General features: G+C 62.2%; 1 protein-coding gene across 3 annotated transcripts in view; it reads left to right on the top strand.

The window, feature by feature from the left end:
- The window catches only part of PPP1R37 (protein phosphatase 1 regulatory subunit 37), a 41146-nt gene extending 27564 nt beyond the window's left edge, over nt 1–13582 (top strand). For 2 of the 3 annotated variants that reach the window (XM_047836186.1, XM_047836188.1), the window contains 12 exons: nt 5510–5607; nt 7274–7319; nt 7660–7760; nt 8451–8570; nt 9035–9185; nt 9280–9435; nt 10462–10574; nt 11380–11521; nt 11610–11776; nt 11908–12613; nt 12946–13036; nt 13133–13582. In XM_047836186.1, the coding sequence (XP_047692142.1) occupies nt 5510–5607; nt 7274–7319; nt 7660–7760; nt 8451–8570; nt 9035–9185; nt 9280–9435; nt 10462–10574; nt 11380–11521; nt 11610–11776; nt 11908–12613; nt 12946–13028 (1883 nt within the window). In that variant the 3' untranslated portion in view covers nt 13029–13036; nt 13133–13582. The remainder of the gene's footprint in view (nt 1–5509; nt 5608–7273; nt 7320–7659; nt 7761–8450; nt 8571–9034; nt 9186–9279; nt 9436–10461; nt 10575–11379; nt 11522–11609; nt 11777–11907; nt 12614–12945; nt 13037–13132) is intronic. The other variant, XM_047836187.1, reaches the window with a different exon arrangement.
- The last annotated feature ends 236 nt before the right edge of the window (nt 13583–13818 follow it).

Genomic DNA, 13818 nt, shown 5'->3' on the forward strand with positions numbered 1-13818 from the left:
GGAGACTGGCACCAGCTGCCGGGGCGTGCCGCAGAGCCTCACCCCTGCGGGAGACCCCGCCTGCCAGCTGCCACACGGCAGCCTCCCTCCCCAGAGCTGACGCCTTGTCCCACCCCGCGCCCAGGGGTCCCCCACAGCCTGCCTCTGCCCCCTGGTACCTTCCTCCTCAGGCCGAAGTAGTAGAAGCAGCCATGCTCTGGTTTCAGACCAGTGCAGATCTGGACGTGTGTTCCAGTCCTGCCAGTCCTGGCCCCGGGCCCTTGCACAGACGACGCGCGCTCCCTGGGCCGGCCTCCCCTTAGTAGGAAATGGGGTCGTAACTGTGCCAGCCTCGCGTCTCCAAGCTGGCTGAGTGAACCTGTGCCTAGAAAGTGCCCAGCGTCGCGCCTCACACACAGTGACTTCCCAGGACCTGGAAGTGGCGGCCACCACCTTCCACGTCCTCTTTGTCCAGTCGCGTCTCCCGCTCAGTCACCTCTGGCTCTGTGCGGCCTCTTAGCGAGTGCCCTCACGTTCCTCATCTCCCGAGACCCTGCCGATGCCCCTTCCAGAGAGGCGAAGAGGTGGCCACACTCGTTTGCCGCAGCCTCACCAGGACAAGGACTGAGCGCGGCGTTTCTTACAACCTCTGGATATACCTTTCCTGGCACGCACGCACACTCTCTTCCTCGTTCGTCACCGTCCCCTCCTCTGACGACCCCTTGAACTCCAGCCGCTGCTTGAGTGGGACTCCCAGGGCATTGGACTTGGGAGTTGAGCGAACACATCGGAGCCCTGAGCTGAGACACACACACAGACACGCGTGCGCACGCCGGTCCCCCTTCCTCCCTCCTGCATACATGTGTGCGCCCAGCCTCACCAACCATTCCATAAGGGACAGGTGCCTGTGTGCCTTTCCCGGGTCCCTCCTTTCCAGTGGGGGCGACACGACAGTGATGGCTGGTGTTTAATGTGCACCCGTGAGTTGGCCAAGCCCTGGTCTGAGGGATGACCTTGTACTCACTCAATCACCAGTTACCTGAGGCGTTAGTCACCCTCCTCCCATCTTATGGGTAAGGCGATTGAGGCACAGAGGTTAAAGTGCTTTGCTCAGAGGCAGAGTTGGTTAGTTTGTTTTTTGAAGCTTATTCATTTTGAGAGAGAGAGAAAGAGAATGCCAAGGAGGCTCCACACTGTCAACATGGAGCCCGAGGCAAGGCTCAAACTCAGGAACCGGGAGATCCTGACCTGAGCTGAGATCAAGAGTCAGCTAGATGTTCATCCGACTGAGCCACCCAGAAACCCCTCGAAGTCACAAGAGTTTTAAATTAGGAGTCGGGATCCAACCCCAGGCACTGTGGCTCCAGAGCCTGTGTTGTGTTTTGTTTTGTTTTTTTAAGGTTTATTTATTCTTTTTTTTAAATGTTTTTATTTATTTTTGAGAGAGAGAGAGTACGAGTGGGAGAGGGGCAGAGAGAGAGGGAGACACAGAATCTGAAACAGGCTCCAGGCTCTGAGCTGTCAGCACAGAGCCCGACATGGGGCCCAAACCCATGAACCGCGAGATCACGATCTGAGCCGAAGTCGGACGCCCAACCAACTGAGCCACCCAGGCGCCCCTATTAATATTTTTTAATGTTTATTTTTGAGAGAGAGAGAGAGAGAGCATGAGCAGGAGAGGGGCAGAGACAGAGGGAGACACAGAATCTGAAACAGGCTCCAGGCTCTGAGCTGTCAGCACAGAACCCCATGTGGGGCTCGAACTCACAAACGGTGAGATCATGACCTGAGCAGAAGTCAGACGCTCAACCGACTGAGCCGCCCTGGTGGCCTCAGGGCCTGTTTCTTTTCTTTTTTTTTTTTTTTTAATTTTTTTAACATTTATTTTTGAGACAGCGAGAGAGATCACGAGTCAGGGAGGGGCGGGGTGGGGGGGGGGGGGACACAGAATTGGAAGCAGGCTCTGAGCTGTCAGCGTAGAGCCCGACGCAGGGCTCGAACTCTCGGACGGAGGGATCGTGACCTGAGAGCCCAAGTCGGCCGTCTAACCAACCGAGCCACCCAGGCGTCCCCCGCAGCCTGTGTTCTTAACCGCTTTGCGGGACCCGGTGTCTCAGGTGGAGACTCGGGAGCCCTACCCAGGAGTGCCAGGAGGGAGGCAGCAAGGAGTCTTGCCCTGGTCACTCAGACAGCAGTCGTGCCTTCACCGCTCTGCGGCCCTGCTCCCCGTCCCCTGGGCCCAGCGCCTCGGGGCATCTGCGGCCTCTGGGGAGGCCTCCAGGCCCCTGCGGGGTGACTGCTGAGCCCGCTGACTCGCGCCCGCCCCCCGTTCGTGCCGTGGCGATGCCCGTGCGGTTCCTTAAGGTTGTGGAAGTCTTGGGGCGGATGACCCGAGGCTGGAGGCCCCGCGCGAGGTCTGGGAAGCTTTGTCTCTCTCCGTCCGCGGACGCCAGGCCTCCGCGGTGTTCTCCCCTTGACCGTTTGGCCACAGCGTCACAGATGAGCCGGTGTGTGGAGGGGCCAGTCCGGAGGGGCCAGTCCGGTTCCGCTGGCTTCTGAAGTGCTCGGGGCGGCGCCCGGCCCAGCGGAAAGAAGTGCTGTGTAAATGCTGCACGCTACTTCTCCGGACCCCCCTACTGCTGCTTCCTTACCAGTTTTTCTTAAATTGGTTCTTTTTTTTTTTTTTTGAATACGTTTCATCTCATCATCCGCAAGCAATTCACAGTAGTTTCTTTTTCTTAACACGCGCCTGAAGCCCCCACATGTAAGGTCACTCCCGAGCCTGCCAGCGCCGTGCTGGGCCTCGGGGCGTGCCGCTGGCGATGTTGGGGTAACCGAGGTGGGGCAGGGGTGCCCTCAGACTGCTGTGGACTGACCGAATCCCCGCGTTCTTGTGCCTTTCTTTAGTGTCTTTCCCCTGGGCCGTTCCCCCCCCCCCCCCCCCAAGGTGTGTCCCAGCATCAGAGAATGACAAGCTGCAGTTGTCGTTCTTACCAGCAGAGGGCGCCCGGTCATTCTGGGCCCTGGGGGCTCTCCCACTTCTCCGAGTCCGTCCAGCCCTGCCTCCCGCTCTGTTTACCCTTCTGTAAGTGAGTGGGCGGATGTGACCTCTCTGAGCCCTGGCTGTGACCTTGTGTGAGGCCGTGCTGCATGTATACCCCATGGACCCCTGGCTGAAGGGGTGACCAGACGGCAGCTGTGGCTGGTGTGGAGGAGGCCGGGTTCGAGACCCCGGGCTTCAAGCTTCTCAGGGGGCTCCTCGCAACACAGGCAACACAGATCGACCCAGCGGGCAAGGCTGGGGGGAGGGGGGGTGGAGCTAGAAGGGGAGGAGCCTGGCCCAGCCTGGCCGGTCAGGAAGGGCTTCCTGGAGGAAGGGATGTCAGAACTGAACACCTCAAGGACTGATGGCAGCTTGAGAGGTTGCTTAGGAGGCTTATTTCCTGTAGGCTGTCTGGGGCCCTGAGAGCTGCTACTGATGGCCCCACGTGTGCTCAGGCCCTCATCCCCGTCTGATGTGCCCAGGCCAACCCAGCCTTGGCGTAGGGGCCTTTCTTGAAGCAAGCTTGTCCAGGGGAGCACTTTTTGCCCTGTGGCTGCCTGGTTAAAGCCCGCGCACCACTTTTCAGAATGGTGATTGAAAAAAACAAAATTTTTTTTTAAGTAAGCCCTACACCCAACATGGGGCTTGAACTCACAACCCTGAGATCAGGAGTCGCGTGCTCCACCGTCTGAGCCAACCAGGCACTGGAGCGATGACTCTTAAAGGCAAAAAATAAAGTCGGGTTACAAAGGATACCAATTAAAATACAGTCAGCTGGAGATTTTTTAAACTTGTAATCCAGTATTTCTGTTCTTCCTCCCGGGCACATAAAATAACAGGAGGTAGTGAGGAGCCGCCACAGTCTGCAGGGGCTCTTGCGTGACGTGGAAGCACCTGTCGTTGCGGTTGATGACACAGTCACAGGGCTGCTAAATGCTTCTCTCTCTCTCTCTGTTGCCCAAGTTAATAAGAAGGAAAGGCTCAATCTCATTTCAGTTCACTTAGTGAAAGTAGACATGTCCCTTTTCCTCCCTCAAGTTTGTGGACCCCTGGGGGCCCAGTGGACCCAGCTTGGTGGGACTCCCCGAGGCAGCGGCTCAAGTCCCAAGGGCTGCCTTCCCTGGCAGGGCCAGCTCCTGCCCCCACCTCCTCTCTCCCCCCCTCCCCCTCCCCCTGCCCCGGGGGCCACCAGGCTCACGCCCTCACCAGGTCTGCGGGAAGGTGATGCGCCGGGGAGGCTGCTGGCCGCCTGTGGTGGCCTGTGGTGAGGGCTCAGCCGGGACCTGCGTCAGTTTCTTCCAGCGCCCCACCCCCTCCCAGCACAGCGGAGAGAATGGGGTTCCGGAGCCAAGTGTAGGACTCTGTCCTGCATCGACTTCTCGGCCTGACTCCGTGCCTCCCCTGCTCGGAGCCTCCTGTTCCCTGGCTGCCCTGGGGCAGAATCCAGTATGTCATAGAAACTGAAAAGAACACAAATGTCTCATCCAGTGAATGGACGGACAGACTGTGTAACGCGTGTGCAGCACGGTAAAGGGGCAAAACTCAAAGTCTTTTATGCTCCACGAAAGAGGCTAGCCGCAAAAGGCCACGTACTGTTTATCTCCATTTTAGTGCGATATCCAGAGAAGGCAAAGCCGTGCAGACCGAGAGGCCAGCCTTGCCTGGGGCGTGGTGGCTGGCCCCGGGCTTCCCCAGGACTGTGCCGGGCCGCTGTTGGGTTTGGGCTACATCCCTTCATTCTGTGAGCCACTGCTGTTACCCTGGACACAGGGCCGTGCCCGGTCTGCTCTGACTGCTGCTGTGTCTCTGGGACGAGGCCCAGCACTAAGTAGCCGTTGGGGAACGTTTTGCTGTTGAGGGTGTTTCAGGAGTGGGGAATCTGGGAGGCCACGTGCATCACAGTTAAGAGCGGAGTTCAGTCCCTGGCTCCACCACTTACCAGCTGTGCGACTTTGGGCAAGGTGGTTCACCTCTCTGGGCTCAGCTTCCTCATAGCACCAAAGTACAGATTCATTCTCTTATCCACAAAAAAAAAAAAAAAAACAAAACAAAACACCACAAACTGAACACCTGCTCTGGGCCCTGGCCCTAGGCCGGGCAGCGTGGGGACAAGGTGGTGACAAAGGTAGACCCAGCCCTGCCCTTTCGGGGCTCCCCATCTAGTGGGGAGACGGATGACAAGCAGAGAAATTTTGTGATACTAGCTGCGTGATGTTTGTGTGAAGCTGCTCGAGGAGCCGTGGGGAGAGGTGGAGGGAAGGGGAGAGGTGGAGGGAAGGCGTGGCTCGTTTGGCTGCACCTCGGGGCAGCGGTGGCTGCGAGGGCCCTTGAACGGAAGACAGAACCCAGTGGGTCGTTGGGAGGGGCATTTTGTTGTGGAGGCTTGGCGCGGGGGGAAGGGAGCGCTGGCAGAGGCCCGGGGGTGGGAGGGGGTGGAGGGGGCCCGGGGTGCGGGGAGTCACAGGCCTGGGTCCTCTGTGCCCGCAGCCCAGAACGTGACCGTGGATGAGGTCGTTGGTGCCTACAAGCAGGCCTGCCAGAAGCTGAACTGCAGACAGATCCCGAAGCTCCTCCGGCAGCTCCAGGTACCCGGGTGGGGGAGGCGGGGAGAGGAGGCCGGGCTCCCTCTGGCCCCCAGCAGCCTCTGGGCCCCTCTGCCTGCCCCGCGCAGGAGACGGTGCACAAAGCACTGCCCAGCCGGGCTACCCAGCCCAGGGCCCGTGCGAACACATCCTGGAAAATCCTCTGTTCGGTTGTGAAAGCAATCAGGCTCTCCATGAACCTTTAAACAGTACGGAACTATATAAAGTGAGAGCGCGGGGCGCCTGGGTGGCTCAGTGGGTTAAGCGTCCGACTGCAGCTCAGGTCATGATGTCACGGTTCGTGAGTTCGAGCCCTGCGTCGGGCTCTGTGCGACAGCTCAGAGCCTGGAGGCTGGTTCAGAGTCCGTGTCTCCCTCTCTCTCTGCCCCTCCCCCACGCGCACGCGCATTCTCTCTCTCAAAAATAAACATTTGAAGATAATAATAATAAAAAAGAAAAAAATAAGAATTTCAAATATCTGTCACCCCCAAAGAAATTCTCTTCCCCAGGGGAAACGTGCACATTTATTCTTTATATTCTCTGTTCAATATATACCTCGTCTGATTTTTTTTTTTTAAGTTTATTTAGTTTGAGAAAGAGCACAAGTTGGGAGGGGCAGAGAGAGAGGGGGACAAAGAGAACCCCAAGCAGGTCCTGCACTGTCAGCCCAGAGCCCGATGCCAGGCTCGACCCCACAAACCGTGAGATCGTAAATATTATAGGCACAAACAAAATCCACCTTTCACTTCTTAGTCAGGCCTCATTTCCCAGGAGTCCCACTGTTGATAGCTTGGGGGCTTTGTCCTCTGGCCTTTGCTGTGCTGCGCTCGTAAGAGGGCAGTTCACTATCCAGAGTTACACAGACACAAGGGTACCTTCCGCTTTTATGTGAACGGGGCACTCCTGTGCCTGTGGCGTGCTCCCCCTGTAGCCGTGTGCCACAAGGTGCCTGTCCTCTCTCCGGATGGGTCATTCCAGGATGTTCCGAGGTTGCTTGTTTCCAGGGTTGTTGTTCCCTTAGCATTACTGTGAGCAGTCACTCTTGCCATCCAGCTAGGGACTTCCTGCTCACTGGGCTTAAGGGTTTCTGGGAGAATTCCAGAAGGGCTTGTCGGCAGCTCCAGGGAGAGACAGTCACTCTGCATGGTGGCCAAAAGTGTGGGTCCTGGAGCCCACCATCTGGTTCCGACCAAGCCTGTCCCTCACTAGCAAGTGACTTTAGGCAAGGCTGGCCCCGAGCCTTTTGTCTGCGCGTGGCTCTGTCACAGCACCCGCCCCACGGGTTAATGTGTGTGGAGCCCCGAGAACAGAACGTGACCCCCAGCAGGCCCACACCTGACCGCTTGCAGTGTGGGGCCTGGGGCCTGGCCTTCACCCCCAGGCCTGTCAGCCTTCCCTGCCTCAGCACCTGCTTCACAGCCTTTGTGCTGGCTGCTCCTTCTGCCTGGGATGCCCGCCCCAGAGATGCCCAGCTGGGGCGGAGGGACTGTGCCCCGGCTGCCTGGCCCGGGCCCTGTGGGTGCAGAACTGCCCCTCTTCTCTGAGGCCCTGCGCGCGGCCCCCACCTCAGAAATGGAGCCAGGTCAGAGCCCCGCCCGCCCCGCTGTCAGGGTCCAGCCTGGCTCCTGAGGGTGTCTTCCTGTCTTCACCATCCGCTCTGTTCTCCCAGGAGTTCACAGATCTCGGGCACCGCATCGACTGTCTGGACCTGAAAGGTGCGTGTCTGGACAGAGGCCGGGACCCTTGGGGGGTGGGTCTGGGCTGGCAGGTCCTGCGGGAAGAGGAGGTTAGCCGGGGCAGGGGCAGGCGCCCCCCATGACGTGAGGCAGGCACGATAAGCCTCCCCTGGCCTGGAGCCCGCATTTCCGGCCCCCACCCCCCCGGGGCACGAGTACACACACACACACACACACACACAGGTGCATTAGCCTGGAGCCCGCATTTCCGGCCCCCGCCCCCCCGGGGCATGAGTACGTACACACACACACACACACACACACACACACACACACACACACGTGCATTAGACGTGCCCGGCCCTCTGTCTTGTCCCAGGCGAGAAACTCGACTATAAGACCTGTGAGGCCCTGGAAGAGGTCTTCAAGAGGCTACAGTTCAAGGTCGTGGACCTGGAGCAGACAAACCTGGACGAAGATGTGAGCAGCCCCTGCCACCGCCTCACCTGTTTCCTGAGCCCTCTGGCCCCTCTGAGGTTTGGGGGGAGGGGGCGCTGCAGCAAAAGAGCCTCCCTGGACAACAGCTGGGCAGGGCCTCTTGAAGGACAAGATGGGGACACAGCCAGTGTGACCAAAGCGGGTGTGAGGAATATTGGGGCTCTGGGGTGGGGCCCAGAAAATGGGGTGTCAGAGACCCACCCCAAAGGCAGGGGACTTGACGCAAGGGAGGGACTTGGGGAGCCGGGCCTCAGTGGGGGCAGCCGTGTGACCACCGGAAACCTTTTCAGGAACCCCTGCTGGGGCTAACGGCACCTGTAGGGGAGAGTTTAAGAAACCTTCAGAAAGCAGCCTCCCCATTTAGGCCTAGGTGTCCTCGCCTCCCCAGACTTGGAGGCCACTGGGAGACCCGGTGGGTGGGCTCCTGGAGAACTGAGACCCAGGAACACCAGGGCCTGTCCTGGTCACGCGCCAGATCTGCCCGACTTCGGGGGTGGTGGCGAGTAAGAGAAAGCAGACGGAGTCCGGCAGGAGCGGGCGGGTTGGTTCCCGGAACCCGGAGGTGCCCGGGCAGCGTCAGGGCTCTCCCCTTCCCTTAGCCGCGTGGCCCCCACCTCCTAGCCTCCTGGGCCTGCCTCCACCTGAGCCTAAACGCCGTTGTGTGTGCCACAGGGCGCCTCGGCCCTCTTTGACATGATCGAATACTACGAGTCGGCCACCCACCTCAACATCTCCTTCAACAAGCACATCGGCACCCGGGGCTGGCAGGCCGCGGCCCACATGATGCGCAAGGTGGGTGCCCCTCACCTGTACCCGGGGTGGAAGGGGCTCGGGCACAGGGGGGTCCAGGCGCTTTCCCGGGGCACCCGTCCCTTGGGACCTGGCTTCCCGAGCCCTCGGGGCGTGGGCCGTCGGTGGGGCGCCAGTGCCCAGCTTCCAGGCTAGTGGGAAAGCGGTGCCAAGGGTGCCCTGCCCCAGGCCAACCCCGACCCCTTTTCCTCCCTTCACGCATCTTTCCCCCGTCCTTCGCTTGCCCGTGACATACCCCTTGGAAGTGGCTGTGGTTGCCACCCCGTTCCCTCGTGCAGCGCGTCTGCCGCGGGGGAGCCTGGGGGCCCCTCCTGGCTCACCCGCGGGGCTCCAGGCCGGGCCTTCCCTCACGGGGCCCTGGTGCCCACCCGGCCGGGGGGCGGGAGATGCCACGGGGGCAGGGAGGGCCGGGCCGGCCCGTCGCAGCCCCGCCCCTGCCCCACCAGACCAGCTGCCTGCAGTACCTGGATGCCCGAAACACGCCCCTGCTGGACCACTCGGCACCGTTCGTGGCCCGCGCCCTGCGCATCCGCAGCAGCCTCGCGGTGCTGCACCTGGAGAACGCCAGCCTGTCGGGGCGACCGCTGATGCTGCTCGGTGAGCTCGGGGGCCGGGGGCGCCGGGCAGTGACGGGCCGCCCGCCGGGCGCCGGGGCTTGGCCGGTCACGGCACTCTGCCCGTGCTCCCCCAGCCACAGCGCTGAAAATGAACGTGAATCTGAGAGAGCTGTACTTGGCCGACAACAAGCTCAATGGCCTGCAAGACTCGGCCCAGCTGGGCAACCTCCTCAAGTTCAACTGCTCCCTGCAGATCCTGGACCTCCGTAACAACCACGTGCTGGACTCAGGTGTGTGAGAGGTCTGCCCACCCCACCCCAGCCACCAAGCACCCGCCGTGTGCCCAGCCAGGTGCCCCCGCGGTGCTGGAGACACAGCGGTGGCCAGGACGATCCCAGCCCTGCCCTCCTGGGGCTGCCGGTCCAAGAGGGAACATCCCCAGGCAGTGACCGCTCAGACTGGGCAGGGCTGGGCTGTGGGAGCCCAGGGAGGGCGTCCTGGAGGAGGGGACAGCTCAGCGGAGACCTGCAGGATGAAGCGAGGTATTGAACAGATAATTAAAATAATTACCACCTGGGAAAAGTGCCCTGAAGGAAACAAGGTTGTTGGGACAAGGGGCCAACCAGACGCTATTTAAGATGATGTGGGGAGGGGGCCTCTGGGCGGCCACGTGGAGAGAGACTGGAACCGGCCGTTTTAAAGACCTAGAAAAAGAATCCAGGCAGGGGAACACCAAGTGCGAGAGGCCCGGAGGTGGGAAAGAGGCTAGATGGTGGATGTCCGGGGGGGAGACGAGGCCACGGTGAGCTGGGAGGTAAATGGGAAGGAGGAGGAAGTGGTTACTGAGAGGAACTCCGTTTCATCCTCTTTACCTTTGAGCGGGGTCCCCTGGCCTCGGTGGGAGGAGAGGGCTGGGGGAATGGCACAGGGCGTCGAGGCCGGGCCCGGACGCCACGGTTACTGAGCAGCTGGCACGTGCCGGGCCTGCTGCCTGTGGGCTCACAGCCGTGAGACAGAGGTGTCTGCCCTGGGGAGAGACACCGCCAAGACAGATGAACAGATTACCGAGTCTGTCGGACGGTGAGATGTGCTCTGGAGAAAAACAGAGCAGCAGTGGTGGGCTGGCGGTGGACTGGCGCGAGGGCGACACTCGAGCAGGGTCCTGAAGCGGACAGGGCGCCGTCGTGTGCTGGGCCTGAGCCTGTGGGGGGGCGGTGGGGGGGGGGGGGTTCCGCGCTCTCACTGGCCGGCGGCTCTGGTGCCCCCGGGAGAGGCACTTAGACCACAGGCGGGACTCGCCCACGGGTCTCCTCCAGGTCTGGCCTACATCTGCGAGGGTCTCAAGGAGCAGAAGAAGGGGCTGGAGACCCTGGTGCTGTGGAACAACCAGCTCACACACACGGGCATGGCCTTCCTGGGCATGACGCTGGTGAGTGGGACCCGGGAGAGGGGAGGGCGCCCACGTGTCCGCCACCACCTCTCAGCGCCGTCGTCTTCCCCGATCCGGCTTCTCCCGCAGTTCAGGAAGCCTTGCAGCAGCCCTTTCCATGCTGTTTGAGCTCTCCTTCGGCTCCCACGGCCTCTCTGTCCCGAGGAAAGTAGCCTTGCTCTCGCTTCCCTTGTCCCTTGGCACCCAGCACGGTAGCCTAGCACAATGTGTTGCACAAGGTGAACATGTTATGCATGGGAAGTTACTATTTCTGGAAGCCTTCAGTACGTTTTAAATCTTCTAAAATAAATACGTGGGGGGCGCCTGGCTGGCTCAGTCAGTTGAGCAACTGACGTCGGCTCAGGTCATGATCCCGTGGTTTGTGAGTTCAGGCCCCGCGTCGGGCTCTGTGCTGACAGCTCGGAGGCCGGAGCCCGCTTCGGATTCTGCGTCTCCCTCTCTCTCTGCCCCTCCCCTGCTCGTGTTCTCTGTTTCTCAAAAATAAACATCCAAAAAAGTTTTTTAAATAAATACGTGGTATGTAAAACAGGCCCACAGGATACAAAGACTCCCGTCCAAGTTAAGAATCACCAACGGCCAGGTCTGTGCCCTGAGCCCTCGGGTGCCAGCAGGGAGTGGGCCCGGGGCTGGGGGCGGACAGGGCGGCTGGCGCTGTGGCCGCTTCTAAGTACGCGAAGGACCTGTCCTGAAGCAGGATTGTCCGGGCGACGCTGCCGGAGAGGTGTGCCTCTTTCCTGACCGGCCTTCGGGGCCTCGCCTCACTGTCACGCCCCGCCCCTCGCAGCCGCACACACAGAGCCTGGAGACGCTGAACCTGGGCCACAACCCCATCGGGAACGAGGGCGTGCGGAACCTCAAGAACGGCCTCATCAGCAACCGCAGCGTGCTGCGCCTGGGCCTGACCGCCACCAAGCTCACGTGCGAGGGTAGGGCGCGGGGCCGGGCCAGGGGAGCGGTGCCCGCGGGCTTGGCGGGCGGCTAGCCCGTGGCCAGCCCCTGCGGTCCCCCTCCCAGGCGCGGTGGCGGTGGCAGAGTTCATCGCCGAGAGCCCCCGCCTCCTGAGACTGGACCTTCGGGAGAACGAGATCAAGACGGGCGGGCTCATGGCACTGTCGTTGGCCCTCAAGGTGAACCGCTCACTGCTGCGCCTGGACCTTGACCGTGAGCCCAAGAAGGAGGCGGTGAGCTGAGTGGGCCCTCCCCTGAGGCCTCTGGCGGGCAGGGCAGGGCGGGCCGGCCCGGGGCCACCGCAGGGTTCCCCCGCCCCGGGGACAGGCCGGCCAGAACCCTAGCCGGGCCGCTCCGCCCGCAGGTGAAGAGCTTCATCGAGACGCAGAAGGCACTGCTCGCCGAGATCCAGAACGGCTGCAAGCAGAACTTCATGCTGGCTCGGGAGCAGGAGGAGAAGGAGCAGCGGCTGCAGCTGTCGGCCTCCATGCCCGAGATCACTGTCACCGAGCCCCAGCCCGACGAGGAGCCCGGGGACGAGCCCGCAGCCAAGGCCCAGGAGAACGGGGCCCCGGACCCCGCCGCCGGGCCGGACTCGGACTCGGACTCAGACTCTGAGGAGGAGGATGGGGAGAGGGCCGAGGCCCCCTGCCCCGCCCTGGTGCCCCCCTCGGACTCCCTGGGCCCTGGGGACAGGAGCCCCCCAGGCAGCCCCTCCTCCCCCACCGAGCAGCGCATTTCTGTGTCCAGCCCGGGCCGGGGCCACAAAGTATTTGTGGTGACCCGGGTGGAGAGTCCACCCGAGAGGGCAGAGCCCCCTGTGCCTCCCACCCCTCCCGCCTCCCCTGCCCCCCCTGCCCCTCCTCGTCCTCCCTCCCCGCCTGCCCTGCCACCAGCCGAGGCCGTCAGCACTCAGGACCCGGGGGTGTCGGAGCCTCAGTCGCAGCTGGAGCCGCCTCAGTCAGGGCCACCACTGCCCAACGGCCTAAAGCCCGAGTTTGCCCTCGCACTGCCCCCAGAGCCGCCCCCGGGGCCCGAGGCCAAGGCGGGCAGCTGTGGCCTGGAACACGGTGAGTGCCGCTCTGGGGCGGGGTGCCCAGGGGCCCTGGGTGCTGTGTGTGACCCCAGGCAGGCACCTGCCTCTCGGAAGGCTTCGGTTTTCTCTTCTTTAAAATGGCCCGTGCAGGGGTAGGAAAGAGTAGGACTTGACCCTTGGCCCCCACCTTTCTTCCCTCGGATCCGGGGCAGCTCTCCCCGGGAGGGAGCAAGGCCAGATCTGTTAACTGGAGTCTAACGGTCTCACTGGTACCCGAGACCCGTGCTGCCCTGGGGGTCAGACTGGAACCCCCATCCCCGCCTGCCTGACAGGAGGTCGCCTGCCCTTTGTCGCCTCCCCTTGCAGAGCTGAGCTGCTCCAAGAACGAGAAGGAGCTCGAGGAGCTGCTTCTGGAAGCCAGTCAGGACTCTGGGCAGGAGACACTGTGACACTTTAGGTGAGGCAGGGGCCCCAGAGGGCTGGGGGGGGGCTGGGGGGCTGGCAGTAGAGCCCCTGGCTCTGACGGGCCCTCCCCCAATCTCTCCTCCCCAAGTTCCTTTTCCCCCCCCTCCCATCAGTCTTCGATGAGCTGAGGCCAGAGCCATGAGAATCTGCTCACCTTCACCCCCAGCCTCCCTGAGGCCCAGGCCGCCGGGGGTGTGGGGGGCCTTGCTGGGGGCCCCCGCCCCGCACAACAACACTACACGGAGTGCAGGAGCTGCAGGGGGTGCCCTCCCCGCCCTGACTTAAGCACTTGTATCTCTGTGTCCGGCATTCGAAGGCTCTGGGCTGGGGGGATGGGAGGAGGAGGTCTCCGAGGACATCGGCCACCAGGCCGGACGCCTTTTCAAGAGGGCCTGTTCGGCCCGGCTTGCCCTGTGGCGGGCAGGAGTCCCGGGTGGTGGCGGGGTGGCCCCCCGGTGGCCCCGGGCACAGGACCGGGCGGAGGGGCGGTGAGTGGCGGTGGTGGAGATGCGGAGAGCAGCCCCAGGTGGGGTGCGGGCCGGGGCTGGGGGTGGGGGGTGGGGGAGCTGGGAGCAGAGAATCAGAGCTTTCTTTTTCTTAAGTGCAATAAATCTATCAGGGAGCTGGGGCGGGGAGCAGCCAGGGTTCTGGAGACCCTGCTGTCCAGGCCCCTTGAGGCTGCGCCCTGAGAGGCACTACAACCCCCGGGGGCGGTGTGGGTGTGGGGTACGGGTGGGCAGAGGGTGGGGGAGGGGCTCTTCCTGTCGGTGCAAC

The sequence above is a fragment of the Prionailurus viverrinus genome, chromosome E2 (assembly GCF_022837055.1).
Source record: "Prionailurus viverrinus isolate Anna chromosome E2, UM_Priviv_1.0, whole genome shotgun sequence".
In the NCBI taxonomy this organism is placed as follows: Eukaryota; Metazoa; Chordata; class Mammalia; order Carnivora; family Felidae; genus Prionailurus; species Prionailurus viverrinus.